The 18,938-nt window shown below is 44.8% G+C and overlaps 1 protein-coding gene across 1 annotated transcript; it reads right to left on the reverse strand.

The window, feature by feature from the left end:
• Nucleotides 1-9,047: 9,047 nt before the first annotated feature.
• LOC143747592 (FGGY carbohydrate kinase domain-containing protein-like) lies at nt 9,048-18,212 on the reverse strand. Its single transcript, XM_077240410.1, has 7 exons — nt 18,067-18,212; nt 11,726-11,918; nt 11,510-11,621; nt 11,293-11,444; nt 11,120-11,208; nt 9,452-9,567; nt 9,048-9,343 (listed from the first exon to the last, which is right to left on the reverse strand). The coding sequence occupies exons 2-7, from the start codon at nt 11,891-11,893 to the stop codon at nt 9,303-9,305; spliced, it is 678 nt and encodes a 225-aa protein (XP_077096525.1). The 5' UTR covers nt 11,894-11,918; nt 18,067-18,212; the 3' UTR covers nt 9,048-9,302.
• Nucleotides 18,213-18,938: the final 726 nt, after the last annotated feature.

Here is an 18,938-nt window from a genome sequence, read left to right on the forward strand (position 1 = left end):
AACTGTCAAATATTAATGATTTTGAAGGAAATGTTTGATTGAAGAATATTGCATGTATTATTGTACTAGAATGAATATGCTGAGAATGATGTGATATGATAATTCTATTATGTGATAATTATCTTATCAATGGGGCCATTGTTAGAAATATATTTTCTCCCTCAGCATAAATCTATAACATAAGAAGGATTCTTTGTTCAGCCGAAAACTGACACGTTTGCACATTCTTTTCTATGAATTTATACTAACTGGACTTATACTCCTCCCCGTAAGACTTTAATTTAGACATTATGAGCTGAGCGTTTTGTCTCCCTCCGGCGCTGGGGTTGTGAATTGTTTATTCATAATAAAAGACCAATAATTGGGGCACTTCTCGTTTGGACCATTTCATTTCGATTCTAACACACCCTTATAGGCACACCCACCTTGAGGGCAAGGCTTTCCTATGTACTAATGTAGCAAAACAGAGATATTAAAAGATCACATTCAATACACACCTTATTGATGATGCATACTGTGTACAGGCGAGCAGATGAAACGTTCCTCAAGTGTTGTCCCATATAAAACATCTCGGTTACTAACATAACCTCGGTTCCCTGAGATAACGGGAACGAGTATTGTGTCTTTGCTAGATGCTATGGGGGAAAATTCCTTTTTGTCCGATTTGTTGAAGCCTTTTATTCAATAATGCAGTATTACTGCACGGCCATAATAATGCGGAGATGCACGCACGCTATTGGCTGGGCAGTGGGAACGGCACATGTCTATGGCGAAGTGGCACATCTGCGCGAGCCAATCAGGCTGCGTCCCGCCGAACCGAGCGCAGAGCCGGCCAAAGAGGGCGGGGCATCTGCCTATAGCACAGCTGTCTACGCAATACTCGTTCCCGTAATCTCAGGCCCACTTGCTTGACCGATGCTAAGGCTAGCAAGTGTGCGGTCTTGAGCGAAAGTGCCCTTAATTCGGCCGACTGTAGCGGCTCAAACGGGGGCCCCTTGAGGGCCCTGAAGACTGTAACAGGACTGATAGGTCTCAGGAAGGTGTTGTGAGGGGGCGAGGCAGGTTGAGCATCCTTGCCCACTTCTGGAAGCGAACAATCAAATTGCTTCTACCCAACATCTGGCCGGCCACAGGAGCATCTAACTTTGCTATGGCCGCCACATAGTCGGAGCGTGGAGGGGTACGACACGCGTTCAGCAGCACTTGTAGGAAGGAAAATAGGAGCGGTATATCACATGAAGTAGGGTCTTGGCTCCATGCTGAGCACCATTTGGAGAAGACAGAACACTTAAGTACGTGGACGAGTCTCGTGGATGGGGCTCTGGTCTCAGATATAGTGTTTAGGACAACCTCGTGGATAGCCCACATGGATAGCCCATGGCATTGGCCATGGGGCTGCTGCTAGCAGCTGAATCATCTCGGGAAACCAAGGCTGGGTCCACCAAAGGGGGGCCACCAGACAGACTGTGCATCTCTCCTCTCTGATCCTGTTGATGACCTGAGGGAAGAGCACGACTGAGGGAAAAGCATAAAGGGGAAGACTGGGCTATTTGTGGGCCATGGAATATTGGGCAGTGAGAGTTGTCTTTGGAGGCGAAGAGGTCAACCTCTGCCCTGCCGAAGACACTCCAAATTGTTTGAACCTGGGGCTGGAGGGCCCATTCTCCCGGGGACACATTGAATCAGGGAGCAGACATGCTGTCGCGAGACAATCTGCCAGACACGTGCATCGCTCTCAGCAAGCGCAGGCTGTGTTGTGCCCAAAAGAGCAGACGTCTGGCTACCCTGTACAGAGGCTTCTACCTGAGTCCAACCCTGGTGGTTTATGTAGGATACTATCGCCATGTTGTCCGACCGGATTAAGACGCGATGTCCATTTAGGTCTGGTAGGTAGGTTTTGAGGGCGTGCGCCGAACGATCAGGCTCTTGGTCGCCGGAGAGTGCCGAAGCTTCACTCATGTGGAATAAATGAAGGGCAGTTGATCATTACTGAAGTAGAAAAATTTCTGAAATCCCATGGCAAAATGAGCAGCTGTATAGGCAGAAGCCCCGCCTCTTTGGCGGGCTCTGCGCACGGTTCGGCGGGACACCCCCCCCCCAGCCCCGGATGGGCTCGCGCAGACATGCCAGTTGGCCATAGGTTTGTGCAGTTCCCACTTGCCTAGCCAAAAGCATGCGTGCATCTCCGCACTATTATGGCTGTGCAGTAGCACTGCGTTATTGAAAAAAGGCTTAAATAAATCATTTAAGTTTTCAAAACTAAGTTTTCCCCCATAGCGTCTAGCAAAGACGCAATACGAGTAAACGTTTAGGAAGGAAACCAATATAGATATTGTGTATTGTGTTAACATTCTGTGCTCATCTGCATCATCAATAAGCTGTACACTAAATTACACTTTTAATGTCACTGTTTTAGTATGTTAAGGGGCTTGAAGTGTTTTGAGTGTGTTTTTCCATTCCACTGCGCTACATCTTGCATTTTTAACCACAAAAATGTGTTCTGTGTGAATGGTCTCTTAGACTGGTTTGTTTTACAATTATGCTTTCAGTATTGAATAAAATCTAAATGTATTTTGTCCAGTGCATTCTGGGATTTACTTCCATATTAAAGATAGATGTGATTGACTCACCAGTCGTCCCGTGGCGCTCTGACCTCCCCCATTAAGCCACAGTCCCGGCAGCATGGCGGACAGATATGGGCCCCAGACCCCAGGGACGAACAGCGGCTGTGTGCTCACCTGAGAGATACAGACACACGCTGACATCAACAGTCACATGCTTTGAACACAAACAAGTACAGGAACTGAAGCTCACAGCCATGTGACATGAGGACGTCCCACATATGACAGCCAAACGGGATGTGACTGGTTGCTCTTCACAGGGCAGCTGGTGTCCCCTCACATCGGCCCCGATGACCTCTACAACAAGACAATAAAATTACAGAAAATATAACTGACACTGCTACATAAATTTAAACTCACAGATCTTACGATAATTACCCAGCTAATTAGTCACAGTACAGTAACACAATTGTTTTTGCATTGCAATATGCAAATGAGTCACTATCTAATTAAATATGCACTCATATGCATATATTTCCTGTCCAGAAACCAGATTCATCATTTTTATTTGATTTTGTTGACATATTACTGTTTTTTTCCAGCAGGGATTTTGGATTTTTCTTTTTATCACTCTATAAATCAGAAAAGACTGTCAACAGACAGAAACAAATACATTTTCATCATGTTTTTAGCAGTTGTATAAAAATGTTGCATAAATGTGGTGAATGATATATGAACAAACTTTCATATAGATATAGATTTCATATAAACTAAAATTTTGGCGTGTGTGAAGCTGCTGAATTGGAGATTTCGGACTCAAGTTCACCGTCTTTAAGGATTAAAATTTACAGACACTAATAGATAAAGTGAAATAAAATAAGCACTTTTTTTCTTTCCACTAGTTTGAAAGAAGACAAGCTATGGAAGCAGTCAGAGCTCAAAACTGACAAGTGGATGAAAAAACCCTGGTTTTGCCTGTAAAATCTTGCACTAGTTTACATGTTTTGCCTGTTTATTTATTGCTATATATCATCTGAAGGTTTAGATTAAGCAGGTCAGGACAGTTATTACAGGAACACTGTGATGAAACCAAGAAGAGGCTGACTAAACATCAGGGCCATATTAGGAGCACACAAACACTGCAATGCTCCTCCTGTGTCAACAGGATTTAAAAAGCCCCAATTATGCTTTTTAGTGTATTTCCTTTAATGTAGTGTGTAATAAATATGTTTGCGAATGTGAAAGATCTGCAGTTCTCTTACAAGAGGTTCTCTCGTATTGCGTAAGCTAGCTTACGCTACGGGGAAAGTCATCTTTGCTCGAGATATTGAAGCCAAAAATTATCCTTAATTTTGTATTTATTGTCAACGTAGTGCAGCAGCCAGCAGACTTAGAGCAGGCCATCTTGCGTGCTCATTGGCTGCCCTGCGGCAACTGCTGCAGCCTACCACTGAGCCTCGCGCGTGACGTCACGTCCAATGAGGGCGCTTTGCGCCCTTATGCGTCATAGCCCGCCAAAATGGGGGTGGCTTAGCGTATAAAAGCCAGGCTCGTTTGCTGCGTCACTGATTTCATCATCTTCAGCGAAGCTCTCCGCATCGCGGAGTCAGTCAGAGATAGAACTGTTATCTCACAGAGCTGTGCTTCTCAGCCATCTGGAAAGCTTGGGTCTCATGGTCAACTGGACCAAGAGGTCATTACTGCCCACTAGTCAGTCAGGTTTCCTTCCTAGGAATAGAACTGGACTCTGTGGCTATGACGGCCCGCTTATCGACACAGCACGCCCGCCGTGTTCGACAGCTAGCCGCGTCTTTCCAGGAGGGCAGCATTACACCTCTGAAGACATTCCAGAAGATGCTAGGCTGTATGGCATCAGCTGCGGCTGTGCTTAAGCTGGGCCTCCTGCGCATCCGCCCGCTAAAACGCTGGCTGAACACCCAAGTGATAGTTCATACAGGACCACCATGTACTGGTCCGCTCGGACAACATGTCTGTGGTGTCCTACATAAACCGTCAGGGCGGCGTCAGATCCAGAAACCACTGCCATCTGACGGAACGCCTTCTTATATGGTCTCAGGGCCGCCTGCGCTCGCTGAGAGCCACGCATGTGCCAAGCCACTTGAACGACGATCCAGACAAACTGTCCAGGAACTACGTTCCCCAAGGGGAATGGTCCCTGCATCCCCAAACAGTCCAGTTACTGTGGCGCCTCTTCGACAAAGCGAAAGTCGACCTGTTTGGGTCAAAAGACAACACTCATTGCCCGCTGTTCTTTTCAAAGAACGAGGATGCGTTGGCCTAAATCTGGCCCAGCCTCCCACTTTATGCTTTTCCTCCGGTCTCTCTGTTACCACAGGTAATCAAGAGAATCAGGGAAACGCGCCACTCGGTGCTCCTTATAGCCCAGAATCAAACCTGGTTCCCGGAGCTTATGCGGCTGCCCCAAACAGCCCGTTGGCCGATTCCGGTGAGGAGAGATCTCCTCTCTCAAGCCCGCGGCTCAATCTGGCATCCCCATCCAGAGCGCTGGTCTCTGCACGTATGGTTAATCAACGGATACCCGTTGTACTGCCAGAAGGAGTGATGAACACGATTACGCAAGCCAGAGCTCCCTCTACGAGGCGACTTTACGCGTCTAAATGGTCGTGTTCTCCAAATGGTGTGCTGATAGAGATCTAGACCCACGAATGTGTGGGGTCACGGGGTTGCTTAGCTTCCTTCAAGAGAAGTTGGATAAGGGCAGGTCCCCACCCACGCTTAAAGTCTATGTGGCGGCCGTCGCAGCGTTCACTGAGTCGACGCGTGGCCAGTCAATAGGAAGGAACGAGCTCGTCATTCGCTTCCTTATAGGAGCTAGACGGATGAATCCCCCGCGACCCTCGTCGGTTCCCATGTGGGATCTTTCACTGGTCCTAGAGGCCCTGAAAGCTTTCCCCTTAGAACCATTAAACTCCGTGGACCTAAAGTACCTCTCGCTCAAACCCGTTTTTCTGACAGCTCTGTCATCAGTTAAACGTGTGGGGGATTTACACGCGCTATCTGTTAGCGCAGCGTGTCTTGAGTTCAGGCCAAATGACTCTAAAGTCATCCTCAAGCCATGACATGGTTATGTCCTTAAAGTGTTGGGCACCGCCTTCAGAGCGCAGGTCATTTCTCTTTCGGCTCTGCCAGCATCCGATAGTGAGGGTGATGTGGATCTCCTCTGCCCCGTCAGGGCACTGAGGGTTTACATTACGCGCTCCGCCTCTTTCAGGCGTTCGGAACAGCTCTTTGTCTCGTTCGGTGGGCGCACCAGGGGTCTCGCCGCCGCTAAACAGAGCCTGTCCAGATGGATAGTGGAAGCTATCACATCTGCTTATAAGTCTAAAGGTCTGCAATGCCCCTTGGGCATCAGGGCGCATTCCACCAGAGGCGTGGCCTCGTCGTGGGCTTGGTCCAGCGGAATTTCCATTCATGACATTTGTGAGGCGGCAGGCTGGGCCTCTCCCTCCACATTTGTTAGGTTTTATAACCTGGAAGTTCCCGCCTTGCAGGCTAAACTTCTGTCAGTGTGAGCAGTGTGTTTGTCCTGCCCAGATGATCATGCGCAGACTTCTCTCACGCGACGTTCGCCTTCCTGGTTGAGCTGCACTATATAGTGAAAAGTTATATGGACCGGCGACGACGCTCTGTATACCCTGTATGTGCTTATAACATGTGCTGGCCCGCATTGCTGGCCACCTGTTTCCCACTTATCTATGTTCCCCGGGAATCCCTGGGACTCATGAAGTGGAGGCTGGGCGCACGGCCTTGACAATGGGTTCCCGTAGTGTAAGCTAGCTTACGCAATACGAGAGAACCTCTCGTAAGAGAACGATACTCGGTTACTAACGTAACCTCGGTTCTCTCTAGAAGAGGGAACGAGTATTGCGTAACCTGACTGTGCAGGCGCCACGAGCGTTTTTCGCTTCAGCTGCTGAAACCAGGACACAGCCAACGAGCCTGGCTTTTATACGCTAAGCCACCCCCATTTTGGCGGGCTATGACACGTAAGGGCGCGAAGCGCCCTCATTGGACGTGACGTCACACGCGAGGTTCAGTGGTAGGCTGCAGCAGTTGCCGCAGGGCAGGCAATGAGCACACAAGATGGCCTGCTCTAAGTCTGCTGGCTGCTGTACTGCGTTGACAATAAATACAATATTAAGGATAATTTTTGGCTTCAATATCTCGAGCAAAGATGACTTTAGCTTAGCTTACGCTAGCTTACGCAATACTCGTTCCCTCTTCTAGAGAGAACCGAGGTAACGTTAGTAACCGAGTATCGTTTCAATGATCAAAGTTCCGATAAATAGATTTTTTGTCTCCAAAAAGAAAGCGATTCTGAACTGAAATGAGTCAACCTGTAATTCCAGTCTCACTTCCTGATATGGTAAAACCCACGGTATTGTTAATGTTCGCATCCCAGTGTATATCAAGAGCTGAGATTCAGATATGATAATGAGGGTTTGGTTTCAGACCAATCACAGCAGACTGGGCCATCTGACCAATCAGAGCAGAGCAGCTCTCAGAGAGGCGGGGTTTCGAGAGACTGAATCCTTGATCGAAGCATTTCAGACACAGAGAGAAAAAAGCTGATGCTGCAGTGGATATTATGAGGAAATTAAAGTGTTCCTGCTTGTTCTTGTTGTTTACAGTAGAGGTCGACCGATAGTGGATTTTACAGATACAGATATTTAGGTTTGACCGTACATGCCGATAACCGATTATTCAACCAATATTTTTTTAAATGGATACTGGATTAAAAACAAACATAACACTCCAGTAAAACAGTGCTGAACTGAAATGTGCTAAATTAAATAAATATATAAATATGAATATATTAAAATGAGAAGTTCTACATAACTAACTATACAGAAATAAATTTAGACATTAAAATATTGCAGATATGTGTTTCTTTAGCTATTACCTAGAAACATAGCCTATATAAATTTCATAGGTAACACTTTGGAAGTCCCATTTGTTAACAAGGATGTATTAGCTAGCTTTCATGAACTATATGCATTATGCAATATATGTTTTACTGCATGTATTAATATTTGAGCAATACAATTGTACCTTGATCATTCATATTAGTTCATAGTACATTAACTAAGGTAATAACAGATAAAATAAAAATTAAAACTCAATTTAAAATGTATTAGTAAATGTTGAAATTAACAAACTAACAATGAATAATACTTATACAACATTTATTAACCTAAGTTAATGCTAAAAAATGTAATCTTATTGTAAAGTGTTACCATTTCATATAAATCCAAAGAGTCATGCTTAAAGATGGCCATATTTTAAATATCTGCAAAGGCCAGAGCATTAAAATTACATAAATGTAAACCTATATTACATGTATAGTCTCTTTGCTTCTATTTTAGAACACATGATGATTGTTTAATCAAAATAACAATATGTGTTGTAGTGATAAAAATATAAAGACCTGATCTATTTAGGAGTGAAGCGGGTTGTCGAAGGTCACACACTCAAACAGAAGTGGAGTGACACCATATTTAACGCAGTGTAAATGCATTCATTATGGCCTTGGTTACACTGTCAGTGAAATGAGACCAAATTCAGATTTTTTGCTCATATGTGACACAGATCGGATGTGTTATATGACTGTGTAAACAGGGAAAAAACGCATGCATTCGGATATTTCGAGATCTGTTTCAGGCCTCGTTCATATGTGGAAATAAATCAGATATAAATGATATATGTGCCAATGCGACTGTCATGTAAAAGGCAGGATTTTCTGAGGCATTACGTCTCCGCGGTTTAATGACGAGAGACAACCCCGACACGCATCTGCGAAGGGACGGATGGTGTCGTCATAGGAGAGGAATGTGGACACACGATGACACAACATATCAAAAGTTGGCTAGCTCATCCTAACATTTCGGACCCACTGCTTCTCGTTAAAGCCCGCCACAATCTCATGAAAGTGCATATCTATACCACTAATTTTATTTCTCGTGCCATTTACACCAAAAATAGTTTTTGAGTGCATATGATATAAATGAATGAGGCATTTATATAGCGCTTCCAAACAATGGTAATTTCAATAATATGTTCTTTATGGTGTGTAATACGCACGCACTCCACACCCCTAATCCTACCCAAGGGGTTTACAGTGCGTATTATGCACGCAAAACTATTTTTGGCGTATAAATGGCGCGAGAAATAAAATTAGTTACGCACTTTCATGAGATCGTGTTGTATGTTCCCAGCAGTCCCGAGATCTCTCGCACACAATAACTGAAGCACATGCGCTGCTGCGATGATGGCCCTTTTCGTCGTCCTCCGCCTCACAATCATGCTGATGTTTGGCGAACTTCGCATATATCGCAGAGCTAGCATCAAGCATATTTCGCATTCGTCCATCTGTGCAAGAACCAACTTTAAGCATGCGCGATGTTTCAGATAGTATGTCAAATCGGAAATGGGTCACAATTGAAAAAGACGTGTAAACGGACAGTCAAATAAATTGGATATAGGCAACAAATCAGAATTGGGCATCAAGACCTGCAGTGTAAACGAGGCCATGACACAGTTTTCTCTTCATTTCAAAGAGCCGTGGATGAGCGAGCGCTGCATTAGCACTCAGCTGGTGTGGCGTATCATACCTAACCCTCCTGCGTGTGCGTCTATGAGTGAAGCGGCCACAGCCGTTCCCGGTCTCAGGCCCAGATCTGCAGCCGCCTCTGCGGTCAGTCATCGTCCTACAGGAGTCCCAGGAATACAAGTCTGCTCACCTGCACACACACACACACACACACACACACACACACACACACACACACACTATCAGTCAACACGACCGGCTGAACACAGACAGACACCTGAGCTTTACTCTCTCCCACCGATTTTACAGTAGCTGTTTTCCATCAGGTCCTCCAAGCCGATGGCGCTCCAGAAGGTGTCGTCCCAGCCTTCAGACGGAGAATACGTCCACTTACAGACAAGAGTACAGAGAGACCTGCATCAGGAGAGCAAGACATGCTGTGTGGATCACTGCTTGAGCACCTGGCCCTTTGCCCCTTGGTGCCCAAAGAGCCCTTTTGTCAAGGCAAAATTTCCTATCCTTTTTTTGTAATTAAAGGCCCTTTTGTGGATGCCTGCCCAATCTAACTATTAGTAAAATTAATGAATAATTTAGCCGTAAATAAAATGACCCACATGATGACCTTTCACCTGACGAACTCACCCGAATGACACGCCGCACGCGCATTTTTTAATATCGCGCGCACTACCAGAGGATATCTTCAACACCTCGGCTGCTGGTGTATCATTCTCAGCAAAGTGATTTTGAGGTTTGTTTACTTATTATTGTTATTATTTTACAAGAACGACGTGAAGAGATGTTGTTTATATTGCTGTGTGTAGCCTGCATAAGTAACGTTAGCTTGCTGTTTGAGGGAGAAAAGTTTTAAGAGTGTCGAGGGGCCTGGTCTTTTTATGTCATTTGACTAAAAACTATTCATACTTTGAACTACTATTATTATTATTACAGTATTTATTTAAAAAATGTCGAGAACCTTAAAAATAATTATCACATTACTAGTAAGGCTTACCATATTTATATTTAAGGCTTTCCTTATTTTTTTCTACCTGCAGGTCTTGGTGTGCAGCAGCTTCTGTGAGCATCTCCCTCACAGCAAAGGCAGCAAACTCACTTAAGGACTTCAGTAAGAATTTACCAGAACAGGCATATCTATATATTTATATCGCTGTGGGCCTCTAGTCAGTCAACGTAGTGTGATTGCTTAGATCTACGTCACACATAGGCTCACTATTGGCCGACGCTGGTCATGTGGGTGATGCGTGTGACATACAACAACAGAAGCATACGCTGTTACACTAGTTAACTGACTCGAGGCCCACAGAGAAGGAAATTAATAGTTGAAATAAAGTCGTTATTTTTGTTTGTTTTTGCGCACTAAAAGTATTCTCATCGTTTGATAAACTTAAGATTGAGCCACTGTATTCACTTGGACTATTTTAACGATGTCTTTAATAACTTTTCGAGGAACAAGTTTCAATCCCTTAGAAGCCTATGGAGGAGTGATCCAGCTCTCAGATTTCATCAAAAATATCTTAATTCGTGTTCTGAAAATGAACGAATGTCTTACGGGGTTGGAACGAGGGAGAGTAAATCCTGACAGAATTTACATTTTTGGGTGAACTATCCCTTTAAACAAGTTTTAGTGTTTTCTTCTTCCCTCATATTTGAAATATATAAAATATTTGTGACATAACTGTATATTTGTTTGTGTTCTTTGTGCAAAAAAGCTAAGTGAACCTCAAGGAACATGTTAAAATCTTTTGTAAAAATCTGCTTTAAAGATTTGACTTGGCTAAAGTGGTTGAAGTGATGGATCTGATTTAAAGAAGTAATTTCATATACATTACTGTAGTCAATTACATATATTGAGCTGCATCAGCAGTTTTGTAGATCTACAACCCTAAAGTTGTTTTTATCACAGAATGAATGTCGTCTATGAAACAGTTGTGCGGATCCTGCATCTCACCTGCATAAGGACCCTGTAGCTTTCCAGGATAGAAAGTCTGGAAGGTCAAAGAAATGTGCCGCGTCTTTCCAACAGGTTTCCTGCAGATTCTAACCGCAAAAGAAGAAACAAGCGTCTGAAACACAAGTGTTTATAGTTCTCTCGCTCTTCCTCAGGATCCCAGCGCTCCTCACCTCTTTGAGCCACAGTAGTTTGGGCGGCTGCATTTCGGGCGACATCACCCCGCCGACCCCCTGAAGCACTCTGTGTTTGGTGTGTGTGATCCGAGCGGCTTGTTCTGCGGCCCGGTGGTCCATCCACATCACCACGTTCCTCTCTCGGACGCCTGCAAGTAACACTGGGTCAGAGCGCTGGCTCACGCTCTCCGCACGAGTGATGAACACGCCTCACCTGTGTGATTGACAGCCACGGGCTGGAAGTGCCGATCCAGAGCCACCAGTGAACAGGTGGCATCAAACCCGAGCCCTCGAACACACGTCACGTCAATGTCCTGAGTCACTCCCTGAAAATAAACGCAAACAGCCGTTTGACCAACACAACTCCAACAGAGTCCTAGACAATGATGATGCACAGTTTATGTGCCTGCCGGACAGATGGTCGACCCACCTTCACGGCCCGGCAGCACTTGCTCCAGATATCAGCTGACGACTGCTCATAATGCTCCGCACGCGGCTCCCAGATGACAACGGGCTCCTCTGCTGTGTGCTTGACCTGACCGTCTGGAGTGACCAGAGCCGCTCGAAACACTGGCAGTGCCCACATCCACCGCCACATAATACCTGCTCATCTCACTGGACACCTGCGGAAACACACACACACACACGTGTGCTAAGCACCCTCAAACACAAGCAAGAGCACCCTCAGTTGATACTGTAATAATACATTGTATTTGGATAACAGATTTTGGCCCGAACCCAGAGTAATCCCAGGTTTGGGATAGGACAACTAAGTGAGGAGATGGGGTGGTGGATGGACGCTGGAAAACTGTCATATAACAGCGGTAAAATCTACTGTATGTATACCTCCTTATGTTAATTGAGTTGCCTGGATGACTCCCATGACAATTACTAGGTTAATTATCTGAAAGTGCTTCTCCCGAACTCTGTTAATAAAACATCATTTCACGAGTTCACACTTACATATAGGGGTGTGACAGTTATTATATAACCGTGAGACCGACGCTTATAGTTAAACACCGTCATTAGAGCTCTATAACCGCCAAAACCGTGTTATTTAAATTATTTTTACAAACATGTTTTGTTTGTAATGTAATGTTTGTAATTCAGAATGTTTAAATACTAATATCAGCTTACGAGGGAAACGGAGGCGGAGTTAAGTGATGCTTGGCCGGAGACTGCTGCAGGAGATGATTCGAGAGAAGTCTGTGCCACTTTACCGATCAGAGCGCGCGCTGACACGGAGTAAAGCCTTGTTTATACTCGACGCGTCCGCACAAGCGCGAAGATGCGCGCGGCAAAAATGACGCGACGGGTGTGCAAGATCGGTAAAGCCTTGTTTATACTCGACGCGTCCGCACGAGCGCGAGTCTCGGCTGACTGCGTGCGCACCTCTCCAAACAGACGAGGCGTTTATACTTGACGCGCTCGCCGTTGTGCTATTCTGTGAAACGACAGGGGGCGACTTGGAGTAATTCTCCTCTAAACCACCAGGAATCAGCAGTGAAGAAGTAGCTTGCCGGTTATTAATTGCTGAAATTCATATGAAAAGAGTAATAAATGCAGTAGGTTTATTGTACTTTCACTGCATGTAAACTAGTTAAACAACTGAAGCCTTATTGAAGAGTGTTTAAACCTTAATTTCATCAGCAGGGCTTACTTCTGCTATTGTAGGCTTATTTTGTAAATGTAAGCAGTTACTTTAGACAAGTGCAAACTGGGTGCTTAATGCAAATGTATTCCTATTCACAAAATGCAAATGTCTCTGTGTATAGAAGGATCATAAACATGCTGGTACAGACGTACCAGTTCGGCCAGATTCGGCTCAAAGTCGTTCATCTTCGGATGCGGCGCCGAGCAAGATTTTACAAAAAGTGCCGTGCACACCGCCAGGCGAAATGGGGTCTTGCGCACCCAAACGCACACGACCGCCCACACCGCAATAACGTCATTTTTGCCGCGCGCACCTTCGCGCTCTAGCGGACGCGTCGGGTATAAACAAGGCTTTATGTGTTTGGTTATTACTTCGCTCGACCGGAAGGGGTCGCGCTGCATCCGACGGGAGCCTGCAGCTCACAACATCGGAAGAGCGATAATTATAGGGTAAAGAAACAACCAACCAAATTAAAAAGTCATTTTTTTATTCCATTTCCACCTATCATAGTCCTCAAGTATCTCTGGTTATTTTAACGTCTATTTTTAATCAGTAATTATGTTCAGGATAGGGTACACATTTTCTAAGAGCTATTTCCTTGTTGTGGATTAAAGTCCTTGTCTCTTCACACGTGTGTGTGTGTGTGTGTGTGTGTGTGTGTGTGTGTGTGTGTGTGTGTGTGTGTGTGTGTGTGTGTGTGTATTTATGTATTATGCACATTTTATTATTGTTCTTCTGTCTTTTACAACTGTTTTAACTATTGTTCTAGTGTAGCGATGTTTCAGACAGTTGTAATTGTATAACTGGAGTGACAAACAACTTGAATGTGAGGCTACATGGTAAATTCAAACTATCCAAGCATGACTTAGGCCCCATCCACACTACTACGTTTTAGTTTAGAAACGGAGACCTTTTGCTACGTTTGCACCTCCCGTCCACACTAAAACGGCAAAAATGAAGACCTACAACAGAGAAGTTTAGAAACGCTGCCGACCCCGTTTTGCGTTTTGAATCTCCGGAGGGCGTTTTAGTGAAGACGGGTCAAAACGGAGGACTTTAGAAACGATGACGCAGAGGCTCACGCTCGGCTCTCTGATTGGATGTCATACAACGGAATAAAACGCACAACAACAGCCTGGACTACCAGTTACGTTAGAGCAAGTAAATTCTGCATTTCACAATGCTATAACTGCCTACATGCACCGGAGGCAAGCTATTATTCCAGCGACCTGTGACAGTTCCCGTGTGCAGCGGCGGTATCGACCATACATGGAGCGTCGGTCATGGGTTAAGCCGGGACGAACCAGCACATGGTGGGATAATTTTATCAATGAAGTTGTGGTTCCTGAGGAATGGTGCGAAAACTCTTGAATGTCCAGATCGGCACTTAACAACCTCAGAGAAATCTGAGGAATAATCAATCCGTTTCCTGTTTACACCGGCACGCGCATGCCCAGTGTAGGTGAATGGTCACGTGATCCGCGTTTTCAGTCGTTTTAATGTGGAAGGAGATCAGTTCTAATACGCAGCTCAAACGCTGGTGTGGACGGAGATCGTCTTCGTTTTAATTCTCCGTTTCTAAACTAAAACGCAGTAGTGTGGATGGGGCCTTAGCCTACCAACCTGTGCAGGAGGAGCTGACTGCTCTTCATCAATACTGCTGTACCTATACTGAGCCGTTTCACTGCTGCTGTAGAAGCTGTGGCTGCCTCTGACTCTTTTCTTTTTTGAAGAAGCTCTGAATATCTCTGCTTCTCTTCATAACTATTCTCTTAACCCTAACCCTGGGGGAAATGTAATTCAATCACTCAATCAATCAGTTAGTCAATTCACTTTGAAGTAATAGCTATAACTACAAACATAAAGCAGGATCATTGTCAAATTGGGTTAGAATCAGTGTGCAAAATACAGGTGTTCGTGGGGCTCTGGAACCCCTTAAATAACAGCTTTGACTCCATTAAAATGTCAAAAAGAAAGGTGTCAGCAATGTGCCTAATTATAGGATCTACAAAGGTTTATTTTTACATAACTAAACTGTTTTTATAACGTACTCGGTTACTAACGTAACCTCGGTTCTCTCTAGAGAGGGAACGAGTACTGCGTAATATCTTACGCTATGGGGAAAACCTCTTTTCCACGAGATATTGAAGCCAAAAATTATCCTTAATTTTGAATTAATGTAAAACGCTGTGCAGCAGCATGCAGACATAGGTTAAGACGGCTTGCGCGCCTATTGGCTGCCCTGCGCCAACAGCAGCAGCCTATCGAGAGTGGCTCTGCGTGACACATATCCAATGGGGGCATTTCACGCCCATTTCATCACGTCCCGCCAGAAAGGGCGTGGTCACGCCCTATAAACATAGCTCGATTAGGCTGGTACAACTGGTTTTCATCTCTTCAGCGAAGCATCACCGCATCGCTGGATCCGGAGTGAGAAGCCACTATGGCGTTATTTTTTAGTCAAAAGTTATGAGCGTGTAAGACATGCTCACGAGCACATTATGTTATTTCACACGCGCAAAAATGAACCTTCAGGTGGCATGATAAAAGTACTCGCGCACAAATTCAACAACCGAGAGGTGTAGAGGTAGCTGCGAGCGAGCGCCTGGCATACTCTCATAGGTTAACTCTGCTTGTACAGTGGAATCCTGCTCGCGCGCAGCGGGCTTCTGCTCGCGGAGTGCTGTTTTGCTCGCGCAGTGGATTTCTGCTCGCTCAGCTGATTTCTGCTCCCTCGAGTCTACATGACTTTTGACAATTTGGGGGCGGAACCAAGGAGGGCACTGACCCTCTTATGATTGGTCACTTTAATCGTAATCACAACCACAGGGACATCTTTGTACCTTGATTGACAGCTCTCATTACAGGAAGTCAGAGTCAAAGGATCTGACGGAGTTTTTTTTTTTTTTTTAATGAATTTAAACTGTATATAAAATCCTTAAAAACTTTGAAAGGTCCTAAAGCACAAAAAATATATGATACCCTAAAACACTTCCCAACTAAGATAAATGGATGAACAAAGACTGAATTCTCCCCTTATGTCATGTTATATTATAATTCCTTACCGTTTATTTATTAAAATGTTTATTTTGCTTACAAATATCCTTATTTTTGTACTAAGACTACATTTATATTCTTGTTGTATTAAGAGCTGCTCCCTCTGACTATATTGTCCTTGTATCCTATTCTAAAGAAAAGGAAGTTATGCAGCCATGTTTGTCTGTAAATCTTGATATTTCAATAAAAATAAAAAAACTCCGTCAGATACTTTGACTCCGTTCTTCCTGTAATGAGAGCTGTCAATCAAAGTACAAAGATGTCCCTGTGGTTGTGATTACGATTAAAGTGACCAATCATAAGAGGGTCAGTGCCCTCCTTGGTTCCGCCCCCAAATTGTCAAAAGTCATGTAGACTCGAGGGAGCAGAAATCAGCTGAGCGAGCAGAAATCCACTGCGCGAGCAAAACAGCACTCCGCGAGCAGAAGCCCGCTGCACGCGAGCAGGATTCCACTGTACAAGCAGAGTTAACCTATGAGAGTATGCCAGGCGCTCGCTCGCAGCTACCTCTACACCTCTCGGTTGTTGAATTTGTGCGCGAGTACTTTTATCATGCCAGCTGAAGGTTCATTTTTGCGCGTGTGAAATAACATAATGTGCTCGTGAGCATGTCTTACACGCTCATAACTTTTGACTAAAAAATAACGCCATAAGCCACGCCGTCTGAGAAAAAGCACACAGCGGGACGAGCCTTGAGTCTGAAGTCGCTGGGGTCGCCGCGTAGCCTTAGAGATTTATTGTGCATTGTTGGCGGCTTCATTGCACTTTGTGAGATCGTGATGAAATGACAGAGCGACAGCATTAGTGATTGTAAAGGGAGCAGTCTTGACTCGCATTCGAGGCTTCAGCCTATATAATCCATTGAATAACACTATTATTTTTCATGCTGCTAAGAGAACCGACGCCAATTGCATACTGTAAAGTTTCAGAAGTGACCTGGATTCACGCAGCACGGGATAGAAATATGACGCTAAAATAGTAACGCATTGAAGCAATGTAAAGGCACACTAAATTAATAGAAAAATATTTGTAGTATATATATATTTTAAATTCTATTCCAAATATTGGCAAAAGTTATGACTTGTAAATAATAGGAATGTAACGACCAAATCTCACGATACGATAATACCTTGGTGTAAAGACCACGGTACGATCATTATTGCGATATTTAAAAAAAAGAACGAAAGAGTGACAAATGAAGACTTGGAAAAAGGTGCCATATATGTTTATTAAACAATGATTAAACATTACAATGATGTACAAATTAACCATGTAATTTCCTGACTCTTTTTTTTATCCTCATAACTTCTGCTTAGAAGGTATATACACACACATACAGAGAGAGAGAGAGAGAGAGAGAGAGAGAGAGAGAGAGGGGGGGGGGGGGAGGGGAGAGAGAGAGAGGGGGGGGGAGAGAGAGAGAGGGGGGGGGAGAGAGAGAGGGGGGGGAGAGAGAGAGAGAGAGAGAGAGGGGGGGGGGGGGAGAGGGGAGAGAGAGAGAGAGAGAGGGGGGGAGAGAGGGGAGAGTGAGAGCTAGAGAGAGGAGAGAGAGAGAGAGAGAGAGAGAGAGAGAGAGAGGGGGGGGGGGAGAGAGAGAGGGGGGGGGAGAGAGAGAGGGGGGGGAGAGAGAGAGAGAGAGGGGGGGGGGGGAGAGGGGAGAGAGAGAGAGAGAGAGGGGGGGAGAGAGGGGAGAGTGAGAGAGAGAGAGGAGAGAGAGAGAGAGAGGGAGAGAGAGAGAGAGAGAGAGAGAGAGAGAGAGAGGGGGGAGAGTGAGAGAGAGAGAGAGAGAGAGAGAGAGAGAGAGAGCGAGAGACAGACAAACAAACACACACACACACACAGCGACAGACAGACGGACACACACATGGGTTAATATTTGGGTGAACTCCCCTCATTACTGTCATTACGTTAGTTAATTCACTCTCACTACTGCAAAAAGATAAAACTGAATACAGCGCGCTATTTCCTTCATGCAAATTTCATATCCGTTTGCAACTGCTTTGTTAGTTTACATCGGTAGAATGACTGTAACATTAAGTCTCTCACAGTGAAACTCCTACCTGCTTCGCGCGCGTCTGGAGTAAACGCGTTTACTCTCGTTCACTTCTGCAGGACTTCAGTCAGAGTTTCAGCGACTGAAGAGAAAAACATTCACAATGTACTTTGGATTTTCGCTTACGGCGCTCGAGCGCGACCAAAAAGTACGACCGCGCGAGACTCAATAGCATTCATGCCGAGGTCATTATGGGATAGTTACTATGGGATAGTTAGAATAAAACCCTTTCAAACCCTGCACTCACTGTGCGGGGTTAATGCAGGAATCCTGCAAGACAGAATGAAAATCCTACAGAACAGGATATTGCTGAGCAGGGGCGTTGCTAGGGTCTTGATACATTGGGGGCTTAGCCCAGTCCGCACCACCCGTCCCCGCTTTTGGTAACTACTACTTCTACTCAGAGGCACATAATAATAAGCAATAATATCATCAATGGAGGGTCTGGGGGACCTCCCCCAGGGAACGTTGGGCATTAAACACTTCATTTCCTGCATTCAGGTGCATTTTTTGTAGCATTTTAAATGATAGGTAAAAAGATAGAATGCTTTATTTGTAGAACTGTAACAGCTATTCACAGAAACACAAATAAATAATACATGAATATGAAATAATATTTTAAAAAATGAATATAAAACTATGTATATATACTGTGTATTTAGATATTTATCTATCTATATTTATCTACATCTATTTATACACACACACACACACACACACACACACACACACACACACACACACACACACACACACACACACACACACACACACACACACACACACACACACACACATCACTCCAACAGTCTGCTTGTATAAGTCTGGAAAAGGAACTATAGCAGGCATGAAAGCGGGCCAGGGGTGAAAAAGGTGAGA

This window comes from Siphateles boraxobius, unplaced genomic scaffold (assembly GCF_051911475.1).
Source record: "Siphateles boraxobius isolate OS27281-9 unplaced genomic scaffold, OSU_SipBor_1 23, whole genome shotgun sequence".
NCBI classification, from domain to species: domain Eukaryota; kingdom Metazoa; phylum Chordata; class Actinopteri; order Cypriniformes; family Leuciscidae; genus Siphateles; species Siphateles boraxobius.

What these genes read in the sequence shown, in the direction of transcription:
- LOC143747592 (XM_077240410.1), bottom strand. Translation starts at nt 11,893, where the DNA reads ATGTGGCGGTGGATGTGGGCACTGCCAGTGTTTCGAGCGGCTCTGGTC. An exon ending in GCTACAGGGTCCTTATGCAG is followed by an intron (nt 9,568 to 11,119) that starts GTGAGATGCAGG and finishes CTCCTGATGCAG; the next exon opens with GTCTCTCTGTACTCTTGTCT. An exon ending in AAACAGCTACTGTAAAATCG is followed by an intron (nt 9,344 to 9,451) that starts GTGGGAGAGAGT and finishes GTGTGTGTGCAG; the next exon opens with GTGAGCAGACTTGTATTCCT.